Source organism: Rhinoraja longicauda, chromosome 22 (assembly GCF_053455715.1).
Source record: "Rhinoraja longicauda isolate Sanriku21f chromosome 22, sRhiLon1.1, whole genome shotgun sequence".
Taxonomy (NCBI): domain Eukaryota; kingdom Metazoa; phylum Chordata; class Chondrichthyes; order Rajiformes; family Arhynchobatidae; genus Rhinoraja; species Rhinoraja longicauda.
The window spans coordinates 14249674-14264171 of NC_135974.1; the positions used below are offsets into that span (position 1 = coordinate 14249674).

Consider the following 14498-nt stretch of genomic DNA (forward strand, 5'->3'; position numbering starts at 1 on the left):
GTTTGTTCGGTTGTTACAAAGATCATCACCGTTCTGAAAGCATGGTCTAAGCAGCAGGCTTTGAGGAATATCTTTAAAGAGTTAAGAGTCCAGTGTGGTTAATTGTCATATGGACTGACACTTCTTGCTTGCAGCAGCATAACAGGTCTGTTATCACAATGCACATAAGATAATGTAAGATCATGTATACAGGATCATGAGAGGAGTAGATAGGATAAATGCACAGTCTCGAGCCCAGAGTAGGGGAATCAAGAACCAGAGAACATGTGTTTAAGGTGAGGGGGGAAAGATTTAATAGGAACCTGAGCGGCAACTTTTTTTTACACAAAGGGTGATAGGTTAGTGGAATGAGCTGCCACAGGAGGTAGTTGAGCAAGGTTCTATCACAATGTTTTAAAAAAATGTGCAATAATAGGATAGGTTTAGATGGATATGGGCCAAATGCAGGCAGGTGGGACTGGTATAGATGGGACATCTTGGTCGGCATGGGCAAGTTGGGCCAATGGGCTTGTTTTTGCACTCTATGACTCTATAGTCAAGAGACTAGAGTGTATAATTGTTGTATGTACTGACAATGAACATTACATTCTTGCTTCAATATAACAGACCTGTAAACACAATACACCTAGATAATGTATAATAAACAAAGACAAATCAATAAAACCAATAAAAGGGACAATCCTCAGAATAAAAGGGCGTGCCTTTAGAATGGGGATTAGGAGAAACATCTTTATTCAGAGGGTGGTGAATCTGTGGAATTCATTGCCACAGACTGGTTATGGAGGCCAAGTCAGTAGATATTTATAAAGCGGAGATTGACACATTCTTGATTAGCAAGGTCATCGAAGGTTATGAGGAAAAGGCAGGAGAAAGATGTTGAGAGGAAAAGATAGACCAACCATGAGTGAATGGCGGAGTAGACTTGATGGGCAGAAAGGCCTAATTCTGCTTGTTTGACTTATGAACATGACCCTATGAATACTAGTGCACACTAAAAACCTGAAGCCCTTAGTGCAACCATAGAAGTTCATAGTTGAGGTTGGTGTTGTGCAGTGTTCACGAGCCTGGTGGGTGTTGGGAAGAAGCTATTCTTGAACGTGGTGGTCAGAGGTTTGAGTCCAATGCCTTCCCAGATAGAGGGGAGGTGGGGGAGGGGAGAGTGAGAGGGGAGGGAGGGGGAGACGGCTTCAACAAGGACTTCCATGACCTTGGAGAGTCTAAGAACACCGGTGATGAAGCAGTAAAAATGAAGGGCATGAAGGAGAAAAGGGTTAGCGGCCATGTTGGACTGAGGCAGGTAACAAGGACGGAAGAGGAAGACAATGCTAGTTTTGGGACAGAAGAGAATGCTGGAAAAGTGATGGCATTTGACAGTGATTCACCAAGGTGTGATTTCCATAATTCAGCGGTCTCACATTGACGTCTGCTGTCAGATTTATTGACGGGGGATTTTGATGAAGGAACAGCTTTGTTTTCTGTGTCCTGCAGTGACTTTCAAAACCGATGCATTAATAATTCCAGACGGAAATGAGTTGTTTAATTTAAAACGAGGACCGAGGGCTTTTTCCTCTCTGCGTGATCCTGGATAAGAGGACGGCTGCTCCTTGGAAATTCTTTCAAAACCACTCGGATCTCAGTGTAGTCAGGGAATATAATTTCCCGTGTTTCCTTGTGATATAGAAAGGAGGCCATTTCGGCCCCTCTAATCTGTACTGCCTCACAGAGCAATCTCGTTTTCCATGTAACCTATTCTCATCAACACCATTCTACCCACATCTGCAGAATTTTATAATAGCCAATTAAGGGTGAATGCAAACAAGTACTCCCGGACATTCTCTGACTCCAAGCATAAATTCCCCCCTTTACTCTTGAGTGGTCGTATCCTCTCCCTGGTTATCCTCTTGTTCTTAATGCAGATATAAAGTGCCTTGGTTTTCACTTTAATCCAATTTACCAATGATCTTTTATGGCTCGTTCTGGCCCTGCTAATTGCCTGCTTGAGCTCCTTCCAACTTGTTTTTTTATTCCTCAAAGGCCTTGTCTGATTTCATCATTCTAAACCTTGTATTTGCTTCGTTTTTTTACACACCAAACTGACAACCTCTTCGATCATCCAAGGTTCCCTTGCCCTGCAATCCTGACCTCTCCCCTTCACTGGAATATGCCAGTAGATAATAGACGATAGGTGCAGGAGGAGGCCATTCGGTCCTTCGAGCCGGTTTTGAACTCTCATCAGCTGATCTCTTAAAATGTATTCTGTGGCTTTTTTTCCCGTTTGGTTTAGAGATACTGCGTGGAAACAGGCCCTTCGGCCCGTCGAGTCCGTGCCGACCAACAATCACCCACATGCTAGTTCTACCTTCCACACTAGGGACAATTTACAGAAGCTAATTAAGCTACAAACCTGCATGTTTTTGGAGTGTGGAGGGAACCGGAGAAAACCCACACGGTCACGGGGGCAATGTACAAACTCCGTACAGACAGCGTCCTTAATCGGGATTGAACCCGGGTCTCTGGCGCTGTAAAGCAGCAACTCTACCACTGTGCCACCTTACTGGGAGTGGACTAGTGTTCGGGCATGTTTTTAATTGTTCTGTGCTGTTGAGGGCTTGAGTCTGTTGCAGGTTAGTTTCGAGAGGAAGACCTAGCTTTGAGACAGTCATTTCAGAAGATAGACACAAAAAGCTGGAGTAACTCAGCGGGACAGGCAGCATCTCTGGAGAGAAGGAATGGGATCAGAGGAAGTTGAGGAAGGGATTTTGTCGACCCGAAATGTCCCCCATTCCTTCTCTCCAGAGATGCTGCCTGAATCGCTGAGTTACTCCAGCTTTATGTGTCTATCTTCAGTTTAAACCACCACCTGCAGTTCCTTCTTTGTCATTTTAGAAGCTCTGTTGTGGTGTTCGAGATACATTTGCATTAAACAGTGTGACATGTGCATTAAGTCGGGAGATGATTCAAGTAATTATGCAATTAAAAATAGCTAAATATTCCATAATTTCGATTTGCAGTTTAGAATATTTATAAACTTAATGGAAATTAAAATTTGTAATTGAATTTTTACGTGATTTGAATGCACTTTGAGTTCCCCAGGCAGGTCACGTTGAATTCACTGTGCGAGAGTCATTGATCGGTTGATCAAAAGATACAGCATGAAATCAGACAAGGTGCTAGAAAAACTCAGCAGATCAGGCAGCATCTCTGGAGAACATGGATTGGCAACGTTTTGGGTCAGGACTCCTCTTCAGGCAAAGTTCCAGACCCAAAACATCTAGCCATGTTCTGTGCTGTTAAGTTGTTGTTAAGCTGGAAAAGGTGCAGAGAAGATTTCCAAGGATGTGGCCAGGACTCGAACGCCTGACCTATAGGCAGAAGTTGAGCAGGCTAGGACTCTATTCCTTGGAGCACATAATGAGGGTGAGGGTGATCTTATGGAGATACAGGATCATGAGGAGAATAGATAGAGTAGATGCACAAAGCTGTTCGTCCAGAGTAGGAGAATCAAGAACCAGGTTTAAGGTGAGGGGGGGAAAGATTTGATAGGAGCCTGAGGAGAATCTTTTTACATAAAGGGTGGAGGGTGTATGGAAGATACAATCACAACTTTCCAAAAACATTTGGACAGGTACATGTACAGAATTGTTTTAGAGGATATGAGCCAAATGCAGGCAGGCGGGCCACTTGTAAATGGGCATGTTGGTCAGCATGGGCAAGTTGGACCCAAGGGCCTGGTTCCTGACTCTATGAGACTTTGTCTCTGGAGAACATGGATGGGTGACATTTCAGGTAAGGACTTCAGGCACGAGTCCTTGCCCAAAACGTTCATCTATCCATGTTTTCCAGGGATGCTGCCTGACCGGCTGAATTACTCCAGCATTTTATTTGTTCTACGTAATTCCAGCATCTGCAGTTCCTTGTGGGGACCCAGATGGTGAATTAGTTCAACTGCAGGTAGAGCAGTTCTGGGCCTGCAGGAGTACAGCTTCATCCTTCCTTCCTTCCCTCTCAACCACATTCTCCTGCCTTCGCCCCATAACCCCTGACACCCTTACTAATCAAGAATAATCTAGTCTAAACTGTCTTTGTGTTGTACATTCCTTGCCAATCCAGCAGTCAGCCAATGTTAGTAGGGAGAGCAGCGTCTGATGTTTCTCTGTTAAACGATCGCAGTGTGAAATATGCTGTCATCTGGCAACTGAGCCATTCTATCACCAACCGGACAGTGATCCTATCATATCATATCATATCATATATATACAGCCGGAAACAGGCCTTTTCGGCCCTCCAAGTCCGTGCCGCCCAGTGATCCCCGTACATTAACACTATCCTACACCCACTAGGGACCATTTTTACATTTACCCAGCCAATTAACCTACATACCTGTACGTCTTTGGAGTGTGGGAGGAAACCGAAGATCTCGGAGAAAACCCACGCAGGTCACGGGGAGAACGTACAAACTCCTGACTTATCATCGACCTCAATGGAGACCTTCAGACTATCTTTAATCGGACTTTACTGGACTTTAACTTGCGCTATACGATATTCCCTTTATCCTGTATCTGTACACCGTGGACAGCTCGATTGTAATTATGTATACTCTTTCCCCTGACAAAGTTTGTCGCTGTACCTCGGTTACACGTGACAATACACTAAACCCGTTACCCTTTTTGTTGTGCTGCCTGACCCATCGAGCGTAATCCAGTATTTTCAGTTTACTTTTCTCCTCGGTTTCCAACACACAACTTATTTCACTCCTCACCAGCCTTTTGGCCTGTAGTTATTTTTGTTCAGGGTCTCCATTTGGACGGTTGAACGATTGTTGATTTTTTTCCCCCCCAGCGTTTCCCAAAGCAGACGTTGTTATCATGCGTTTGCCTTGTGTGGATGTGGCTTTCACTTGTTCAACTGTAGCTGCCTTCCTAGCCACAGCAGGAAAAGCCCTTGACCTTGCGATTTTTACACTCAACACTGACTAATGCCAACTGCTTGTGTACTAAATCAAGTTAGTTTATAGTGTAAATAACATGGCTTCAGAGTAGAATCCCAAATCAAAATAAATGACAGTAGGTGTTCCTTGTGCTGTTCAAATGTCTTCATGCTTGAATCTCCGGTGTCATAAGTTGCTGGCCAAGTTTCCAACCAATACTCAAACATATTTACCCTTCTGTTTTCTGGTTTCCATTGCCAACTGAATGCTTCAGTTTTAACACTTAGTGTTCAAATATCTCTCGGTTTGCTCTTCCACATCTCTGAAATTTCTTTGGTCACGCACTTCTAGATGTCTATATCAGGGGCCACAGTTTAAGAATATGGGGTAGGCCATTTAGAACGGAGGTGAGGAAAAACTTTTTCAGTCAGAGAGTTGTGAATCTGTGGAATTCTCTGCCTCAGAAGGCAGTGGAGGCCAATACAATAGACAATAGGTGCAGGAGGAGGCCATTCGGCCCTTCGAGCCAGCACCGCCATTCAATATGATCATGGCTGATCATTCTCAATCAGTACCCCGTTCCTGCCTTCTCCCCATACCCCCTGACTCCGCTATCCTTAAGAGCTCTACCTAGCTCTCTCTTGCATCCAGCTCTATCCGGCATCAACAGTCCCATATCCCAATTATCTACCCCCTGCCATTTGCTGCTGTTCCGAATCCCCTCACTAATCTAGTGATGAACAAAGGGTGGCACGGGGATACAGTTGGCAGAGCCGCTGCATCACAGCGCAAGTGACCCGGTTAGATCCTGACCTCGGGTGCTGTCTGTGTGGAGTTTCCAGGTTCTCCCTCTGTGACCCATGTGGGCTTCTTCTGGGTGGTCCGGTTTCCTCCCACATCCCATCAGAACAATAAGGACGTACCTTTAGAAAGGAGATGAGGAGGAATTACTTTAATCAGATGGTGGTGAATGTGTGGAATTAATTGCCACAGATGGCTGTGGGGGTCAAGTCAATGGATATTTTTAAGGCAGAGATTGACAGATTCTTGATTAGTAAGGGTGTCGGGGATTGTGGGGAGAAGGCAGGACAATGGGGTTGAGGGGGGAAGATAGATCAGCCACGATTGAATGGTGGATTAGACTTGATGGGTCAAACAGCCTAATTCTGCTCCTCGCAACTATGAAGTAGGCTGTTTGGAAACTGTTGTAGGAATGGCATAATAGGACTAGTGCAACCAGGTGATCTCTGGTCAGCATGGACTTGGTGCTTTGTCCTGTGCCTCTAAACTAAACTAAATATCTTTAAACTCTCTCTCCTTCTCCTCAGTTGCTTGTCACAACCTACCCCTTAGAGCTTTGGTTCTTGTGTGTAGCTAAGTTTTGTTTTGCTTAATGGCTCTTCTGTGGAATTCTTTTAGGCCATTTTAACAAGATAAAAGCATTATATAAATACAGAATGTTTGAGTGCATTTGGATGTGGAATCACAGCAGATTGAGCCCGCTGCAGGTTGACAGATGGGTTCCCACGCTGCTGGCATTATCCACCTCCAGTTCTGCCTTCAAGTGAATCCCTTTTTATTTAATCCACAAACCTGCCTTCATCGACGGGTGTGTGGTGGAGAGAGTCAAAAACTTCAAATTCCTGGGCGTGCATATCTCTGAAGATCTGCCCTGGACTCAGCACTTTGAAACAATCTTTAAGAAACCCCATCAGCGCCTCTACTTCCTGAGGAGTCAGTAAAGGTCGGGAGAGCAGGGGCAAGGATGACCGTTGGCTGAAAGAAAGTGTTGATTGAAGGTAAAAGTCTGTTTAAAAAGAGCGCCAAAGGGACGCTAGCAGCCAGTCAGTAAAGGTCAGGAGAGCAGGAGCAAGGACGACGGTTGGCTGAAAGAAAGTAAGTGTTAATTGAAGGTAAAAGTCCGTTTAAAAAGAGCGCCAAAGGGGCGCTAGCAGTCAATCAGTGAAGCGCATACCTCCAAGCTCGTCAGGGAAGGATAGGAGTGAGTACGTGGATTGGCTGATCAATTAAATTAGAGGTTTGGTAAATTGGCCAATTAGTCAATTTAATGATTGATATAAACAAGGCGAGGAGGTTACACTTGTTTTTGAGCCTGATTTGTTTTTAGACACTAAAGTAATGGCAGATAATTTAGTGCAGTGTGATTCCTGCAGGATGTGGGAAAGTAGGGACACCGCTGGAGCTTCTGGGAGCTACACCTGCAAGAACTGTGTCCAGGTGCAGCTCCTGAATGGACGTGTGGTGGAGTTGGAAAAGCAGCCGGGAATGCGAGAGTTTCCTGGACAGGACCTACTGTGAGGCTGTCACGCCAAGGGTCCAGGTCGAGCGAAGGTGGGAGACCGTTTCAAGGGGGAGTGAACGTGGACTACAGGAGACCCCGGTGGCTGTGCCTATTGCAAACAGGTACACCCTCTTGGGAGCTGTCGGGGCTGACGACACTTCCAGTCCGAGCGGCGGACAGGTTGGCGGCTCTAATCCAGTCAAGGAGACTCGACCGGGGAGACCGAAGTCAGGAAGAACCATAGTAGTGGGTGACTCCATTGTCCGAGGTACGGGCAGTAGATTCTGTGGCGACAGACGGGACTTGAGGATGGTCTGTTGCCTCCCTGGTGCCAGGGTTCAAGACATCACGGAGCGGCTTCAGAACATCCTAGCGAGGGAAGGTGATCATCCGGAAGTAGTTGTGCACGTGGGCACGAACGATGTTGGGAGGAAGAGGAAGGAGATACTGCAACATGAGTTTAGAGAGTTAGGAAGAAGACTGAGAAATAGGATGTCGAGGGTGGTTGTCTCTGGACTGGTGAGGGCAGGAACAGAGATATCGAGGATATGAATGTATGGCTGAGGGGCTGGTGCAGGGAGCAGGGATTTGGTGCAGGGAGCAGGGATTTAGATTTCTAAACCACTGGGATCTCTTCTGGGGTAGGGGTGACCTGTACAAAAGGGACGGATTACACCTTAACAGCAGGGGGACCAACATTCTGGCAGGCAGGTTTGCTAGTGCTACACGTGTGGCTTTAAACTAAGTAGTGGGGGGGAGGCGTTGACAAATTGGGAATATGAAGATGGAGTTAAAGGGGAAGCGAATACAGGAGAAATTGCAAAGGACTCTTGAATAAATGGGAAGGGAAGTTCTAGATGGGATAAGAGAGTAAGGTCAGGGCCAATTGTGATCGGTGTGAGAGGGGAGGTGAATACCAAAGTTAAAGTGTTGTATTTAAATGCGTGAAGTATAAAAAATAAAGTGGATGAGCTTGAGGCTCAGTTAGACATTGGCAAGTATGATGTTGTGGGAATCACAGAGACATGTCTACAAGAGGACCAGGGATGGGAACTGAATATTCAGGGGTACACAACGTATAGAAAGGACAGACAGGTGGGCAGAGGGGATGGGGTCACTCTGTTGGTAAGGAATGATATTCACTCCCTTGCAAGGGGTGACATAGAATCAGGAGATGTAGAATCAGTATGGATAGAAATTAGGAATTGTAAGGGTAAAAAGACCCTAATGGGAGTTATCTACAGGCCCCCAAACAGTAGCCTCGACATAGGGTGCAAGTTGAATCAAGAGCTAAAATTGGCATGTCGCAAATGTATTGCTACGGTGGTTATGGGAGATTTCAACATGCAGGTAGACTGGGAAAATCATGTTGGTAATGGACCCCAGGAAAGAGAGTTTGTGGAGTGTCTCCGAGATGGATTCTTAGAACAGTTTGTATTGGAGCCTACCAGGGAGAAGGCAATTCTGGATTTAGTGTTGTGTAATGAACCTGATCTGATAAGGGGACTTGAGGTAAAAGAGCCATTAGGAGGCAGTGATCACATTATGATAAGTTTTACTTTACAAATTGAGAGGGAGAAGGGAAAATCGGAAGTGTCAGTATTACAGTACAGTAATCCACAGAGGCAGGAGCTGTCAAGATTTGACTGGAAGGAGGCCCTAGCAGGGAAGATGGTGGAACAGCAATAGCAGGTATTCCTGGGAATAATGCAGAAGTTGCAGGATCAATTTATCCCAAAGAGGAGGAAAGATTCTAAGGGGAGTAAGAGACACCCATGGCTGACGAGGGAAGTCAAGGACAGCTTAAAAATAAAAGAGAAGAATAACATAGCAAAGAAGAATGGGAAGCCAGAGGATTGGGACTCTTTTAAAGAGCAGCAGAAGATAACTAAAAAGGCAATACGGGGAGAAAAGATGAGGTATGAGGGTAAGCTAGCCAATAATATAAAGGAGGATTGTAAAAGCTTTTTTAGGTATGTGAAGAGGAAAAAAATAGTCAAGGCAAATGTGGGTCCCTTGAAGACAAAGGAAATGGCAGACGAGTTGAACCGGTACTTTGGATCTGTCTTCACTAAGGAAGATACAAACAATCTCCCAGATGTTCTAGTGGCCAGAGATCCTCGGGTGACAGGGGAACTGAAGGAAATCCACATTAGGCAGGAAATGGTATTGGGTAGACTGATGGGACTGAAGGCTGATAAATCCCCAGGGCCTGATGATCTGCATCCCAGGGTACTTAAGGAGGTGTCTCTAGAAATTGTGGACAGATTGGTAATCATTTTCCAATGTTCTATAGATTCCGGATCAGTTCCTGTGGATTGGAGGGTAACTAATGTCATCCCACCTTTTAAGAAAGGAGGGAGAGAGAAAATGGGAAATTATAGACCAGTTAGTCTGACATCAGTGGTGGGGAAGATGCTGGAGTCAATTATAAAAGACGAAATTGCGGAGCATTTGGATAGCAGTAACAAGATCGTTCCGAGTCAGCATGGATTTATGAAGGGGAAATCATGCTTGACTAATCTTCTGAAATTTTTTGAGGATGTAACTAGGAAAATTGACAGGGGAGAGCCGGTGGATGTAGTGTACCTGGAGTTTCAGAAAGCCGACAAGGTCCCACATAGGAGATTAGTGGGCAAAATTGGAGCACATGGTATTGGGGGTAGGTACTGACATGGATAGAAAATTGGTTGGCAGACAGAAAGCAAAGAGTTGGGATAAATGGGTCCATTTCAGAATGGCAGGCAGTGACTAGTGGGGTACCGCAAGGCTCGGTGCTGGGACCACAGTTATTTACAATATACATTAATGACTTGGATGAAGGGATTAATAGTACCATTAGCAAATTTGCAGATGATACAAAGCTGGGCGGTAGCGTGAACTGTGAGGAAGATGCTTTGAGGTTGCAGGTTGGACAGGTTGTGTGAGTGGGCGGATGGATGGCAGATGCAGTTTAATGTGGATAAGTGTGAGGTTATCCACTTGGTGGTAAGAATAGGAAGGCAGATTATTATCTGAATAGTGTCAAGTTAGGAAAAGGGGACGTACAACGAGATCTGGGTGTCCTAGTGCATCAGTCACTGAAAGGAAGCATGCAGGTACAGCAGGCAGTGAAGAAAGCCAATGGAATGTTGGCATTCATAACAAGAGGAGTTGAGTGTAGGAGCAAAGAGGTCCTTCTGCAGTTGTACAGGGCCCTAGTGAGAGCGCACCTGGAGTACTGTGTGCAGTTTTGGTCTCCAAATTTGAGGAAGGATATTCTTGCTATTGAGGGCATGTAGCGTAGGTTTACTAGGTTAATTCCCGGAATGGCGGGACTGTCATATGTTGAAAGACTGGAGCGACTAGGCTTGTATACACTGGAATTTAGAAGGATGAGAGGGGATCTTATCGAAACATATAAGATTATTAAGGGGTTGGACACGTTAGAGGCAGGAGACATGTTCCCAATGTTGTAGGAGTCCAGAACCAGGGGGCACAGTTTAAGAATAAGGGGTAGGCCATTTAGAACGGAGATGAGGAAAAACTTTTTCAGTCAGAGTTGTAAATCTGTGGAATTCTCTGCCTCAGAAGGCAGTGGAGGCCAATTCTCTGAATGCTTTCAAGAGAGAGATAGATAGAGCTCTTAAAAATAGCGGAGTCAGGGGGTATGGGGAGAAGGCAGGAACGGGGTTCTGATTGAGAATGATCAGCCATGATCACGTTGAATGGTGGTGCTGGCTCGAAGGGCCAAATGGCCTATTCCAGCACCTTTTGTCTATTGTCTATTGGTATGTCAACGAATACTCTCTTGAACTTCCGCAAGTGTACAGTAGAGAGCATTATGACTGGTTGCATCACGGCCATTTTCGGCAACTCGAACGTCCAGGAATGAAGGAGATTGCAAAAAGTGGTGAACATTGCCCAGTCTGTCATGGGTACTGACCCCACCACCATCAAAGGGATCTACAGGAGGAATTGCCTCAAAAAGGCAGCCGGCATCGTCAGAGGCCCACACCACCCTGGCCACGCTCTCATCTTGTATCTTGTGTTCATCCCCTCTGAAGAGTCCACCAGGGACTATACTGCAAGTATCCTATACCCACTAGGGACAATTTTTTACATTTACCAATCCAATTAACCTCCAAACCTGTACGTCTTTGAAGTGTGGGAGGAAACCGAAGATCTCGGAGAAAACCCACGCGGGTCACGGGGAGAACGTACAAACTTCGTACAGACGGCACCCACAGTAGGGATCGAACCCGGGTCTCCAGCGCTGCATTCGCTGTTAAGGCAGCAACTCTACCGCTGCGCCACCGTGACTGCCCGTGATCAGCAAGAAGATAAACTGTAATGTCCAAGTTCAGGAGCAGCTTCTTCCTCACATCCGTCAGTCTATTAAACACTACAACCTCCAAATAAACTCTGAAATAAATAGACGTGGGGGCATTGTTTTTGTCTTTGCACATATTATGACGTTTACAGAGTACTATGTTTACATGTCTGTTGTGCTGCTGTAAGTAAGAATTTCATTATTCTGCTTCAGGAATAAAACACTCTTGACTCTTGACTGGGTCTTTCGCTGCTACAATCCTGGGATCTGAAATGTCAAAACCTCTCCAACTTGCATCTCCTTCATCCTCCACATTTGTCCAAGCTTTAAGTCGCCTGTCCTCGTATCTCCTTGTGTGGTCTGTCACCAGCTTTTGTAGAAAACATGGCCTGAGAATTTTTAAATTATCTCCCTGGAAGAGTATCAGGGATTGAGGAGGGGACGTGGGAAGGAAATCGGGAGGGCAAAAAGAGGGCATGAGATCACTTTGGCAACTGGGATTAAGGAGAATCCAAAGAGAGTTTATGAGTACATTTAGGGGAGAAGTAACTAGAGAGAGAATTGAGCCCCTCAGGGAAACCAAGGTGGTCATTTATGTGTGGAGCCCCAGAGGACGGGCAAGATCCTCAATGAATATTTCTCCTCTATTTTTTAACAGAGGCGAGGCGCGAAGACTTTGGAAAGACACAAAGTGCTGGAGTAACTCAGCGGGTCAGGCAGCATCCCTGAAGACCATGGATGGGTGACATGTCAGGTTGGGACCCTTGCTCAGCCTGGTCTCTAGACCCATCCATGTTATCCGGAGATGCTGCCTGACTGACCCCGCTGAGCTACTCCAGCATTTTGTGTCTTTCCTTGGTCAGCCAGCATCTGCAGTTCATTGTTTCTACATGAAGACTAGAGAACTTGGGCAAGCTAATGGCAATGTCTTGAGGTGCAATTTATAATCACCAATTAATCCACGAGTCTATCCTTTTGAGCTGTGGGAGTAAATGCTCATGCACAGGGAGAGCGTGCGAACGTCACACAGTGCCAGAGGTCAGGATTGAACCTGGGTTGTTGAAGATGTGAGGCAGCTGCCCTGCTAGCTGTGCTGCCCTGCTCGCTGTGCCGCCCTGATAGTAGTAGCAACTGGAGCTGCAGAAGCAAATTAGCCATGATCTTGGTGAATGGCAGAGCTGGATTGAATGGCTGACCCCTGCTCCTAATTATGATCTTGAGCACAAAGTGCTAGAGTATCTCAGTGGGTCAGCCAGCAAGGCTGGAAGAGATGGCGAGATGACATTTTGGGTCAGGACCCTTCTTCAGAATTCCATCTGCAGTTAGTCATAGAGTCATACAGAATGGAAACGGGCCCTTTGTCCCTACTTGCCCATGATGCCCCATCTACACTAGACCCACCTGCCTACGTTTGGCCCATATACTCTCTAAACCTTTGATATTTATGTATCTTTAAAGGTTGTTGTAGTACTTGCCTCACTACCTCCTCTGTCAGCTTGCTCCATATATCCAACACCTTGTGCCTACATGTGCAGGAAGGAACGGCAGATGCTGGTTTAAATCGAAGATAGGCACAAAATGCTGGAGTAACTCAGTGGGACAGGCAGCATCTCCAGAGAGAAGGAATGGTTGACGTTTCGGATCGAGAACCTTCTTCAGTCTCGACCCGAAATGTCACCCATTCCTTCTGTCCAGAGATGCTGCCTGTCCCGCTGAGTTACTCCAGCATTTTGTGTCCATCTTATGTCTACATCCTGTTTGTGTTGTGTCTCTATGGGTAGGGTACCCAATGATGGTGAGCAAAGGGGATAGGAACACAGAATTTCCCATGATATAAAGTATAGGAAGGAACTGCAGATGCTGGTTTACACTGAAGATTAACACTAAATGCTGGAGTAACTCAGCGGGTCAGGCAACATCTCTGGAGAGAAGGGATGGGTGACGTTTCGGGTCCCGACCCTTCTTCAAGGTCTCGACCCAAACGTCACCCATTCCTTCTCTCCAGAGATGCTGCCTGTACCGCTGAGTTACTCCAGCATTTTGTGTCTATCCCCCTGATATAAATCTGGACTTGCCACCATCTATCCGTCAGCATTTAATCTCGGCGCTCAACCTGTTTTCATGAGAATCTTCCATTTTCCTTTGAGCCCGTTCACATGTTTTAACATCGGATTTGCTATTTCTACTTGTCTCTTCAGATTTGTTTGCGTTTTATTTATCTTTGTGAAACCAGTTTCCGCATGCTGTATCTTCAGTGCCTTTCTCGTGTGTAACATGCTTTTTTTTGTGTTCTTTTGTAGAACTTGGGAGTGATGGAGGAACTGCAAGATGTACAGTTGACCGAGATTAAGCCACTTCTGACGGGTGGGGTAAGGAGTTGTTTATTTAACGTTACTGAACTGGTGAACCAGCAAAGAGGTTGGCTTAGCTGTGGGAGCTTGAGAATGGATTCTATAAAGCCATGGATTTCAAAAGCAGTGAATTGTTATTTAAATGCTGAATCCTAAAGGGAAGGAAACCCCCTATTCCTGCTGAAGTTCACCTATGCCTGACTTGGTGGACCTCCGTAGTTGATTTTTAACACGAGCTTGCAAGCTGCTCAATGTATTATATGTAGGCAACAAAGAATAAATAATGAATTGACGGCAGGGTGGTGTGGCTGGCAGAGCTGCTGCCTGCCTCTCTGTGCCAGAGAAGCAGGTCCGATCCTGACCTCTGGTGCTGTCTGTGCAGAGTTGGCACCTTCTCCCTGTGTCCATATGGGTTTCCTCCCACATCCCAAGGGCGTGCAGGTTTGCAAGTGATTTGGCTTCTGCGGATTGCTCCTCGTGTGTGTGGGGAGTGGATGCAAAGGTGGGATAACCAAACTAGTGTCAAGGCGCGATTGATGGACGCCATGGACTTGGTTGGCTGAAGGGCCTGCTTCCAAGCTGTATATTTCTATCAATTCAATTGTC

At 45.9% G+C, this 14498-nt stretch overlaps 1 protein-coding gene across 4 annotated transcripts in view; it reads left to right on the plus strand.

Annotated features, from left to right (window-relative positions):
- LOC144604408 (protein NDRG3-like) overlaps positions 1 to 14498 on the plus strand; it is an 88832-nt gene that overhangs the window by 20027 nt on the left and 54307 nt on the right. For all 4 annotated transcript variants that reach the window (XM_078418780.1, XM_078418781.1, XM_078418782.1 and 1 more), the window contains exon 2: positions 13842 to 13910. In XM_078418780.1, the coding sequence (XP_078274906.1) occupies positions 13854 to 13910 (57 nt within the window). In that variant the 5' untranslated portion in view covers positions 13842 to 13853. The remainder of the gene's footprint in view (positions 1 to 13841; positions 13911 to 14498) is intronic.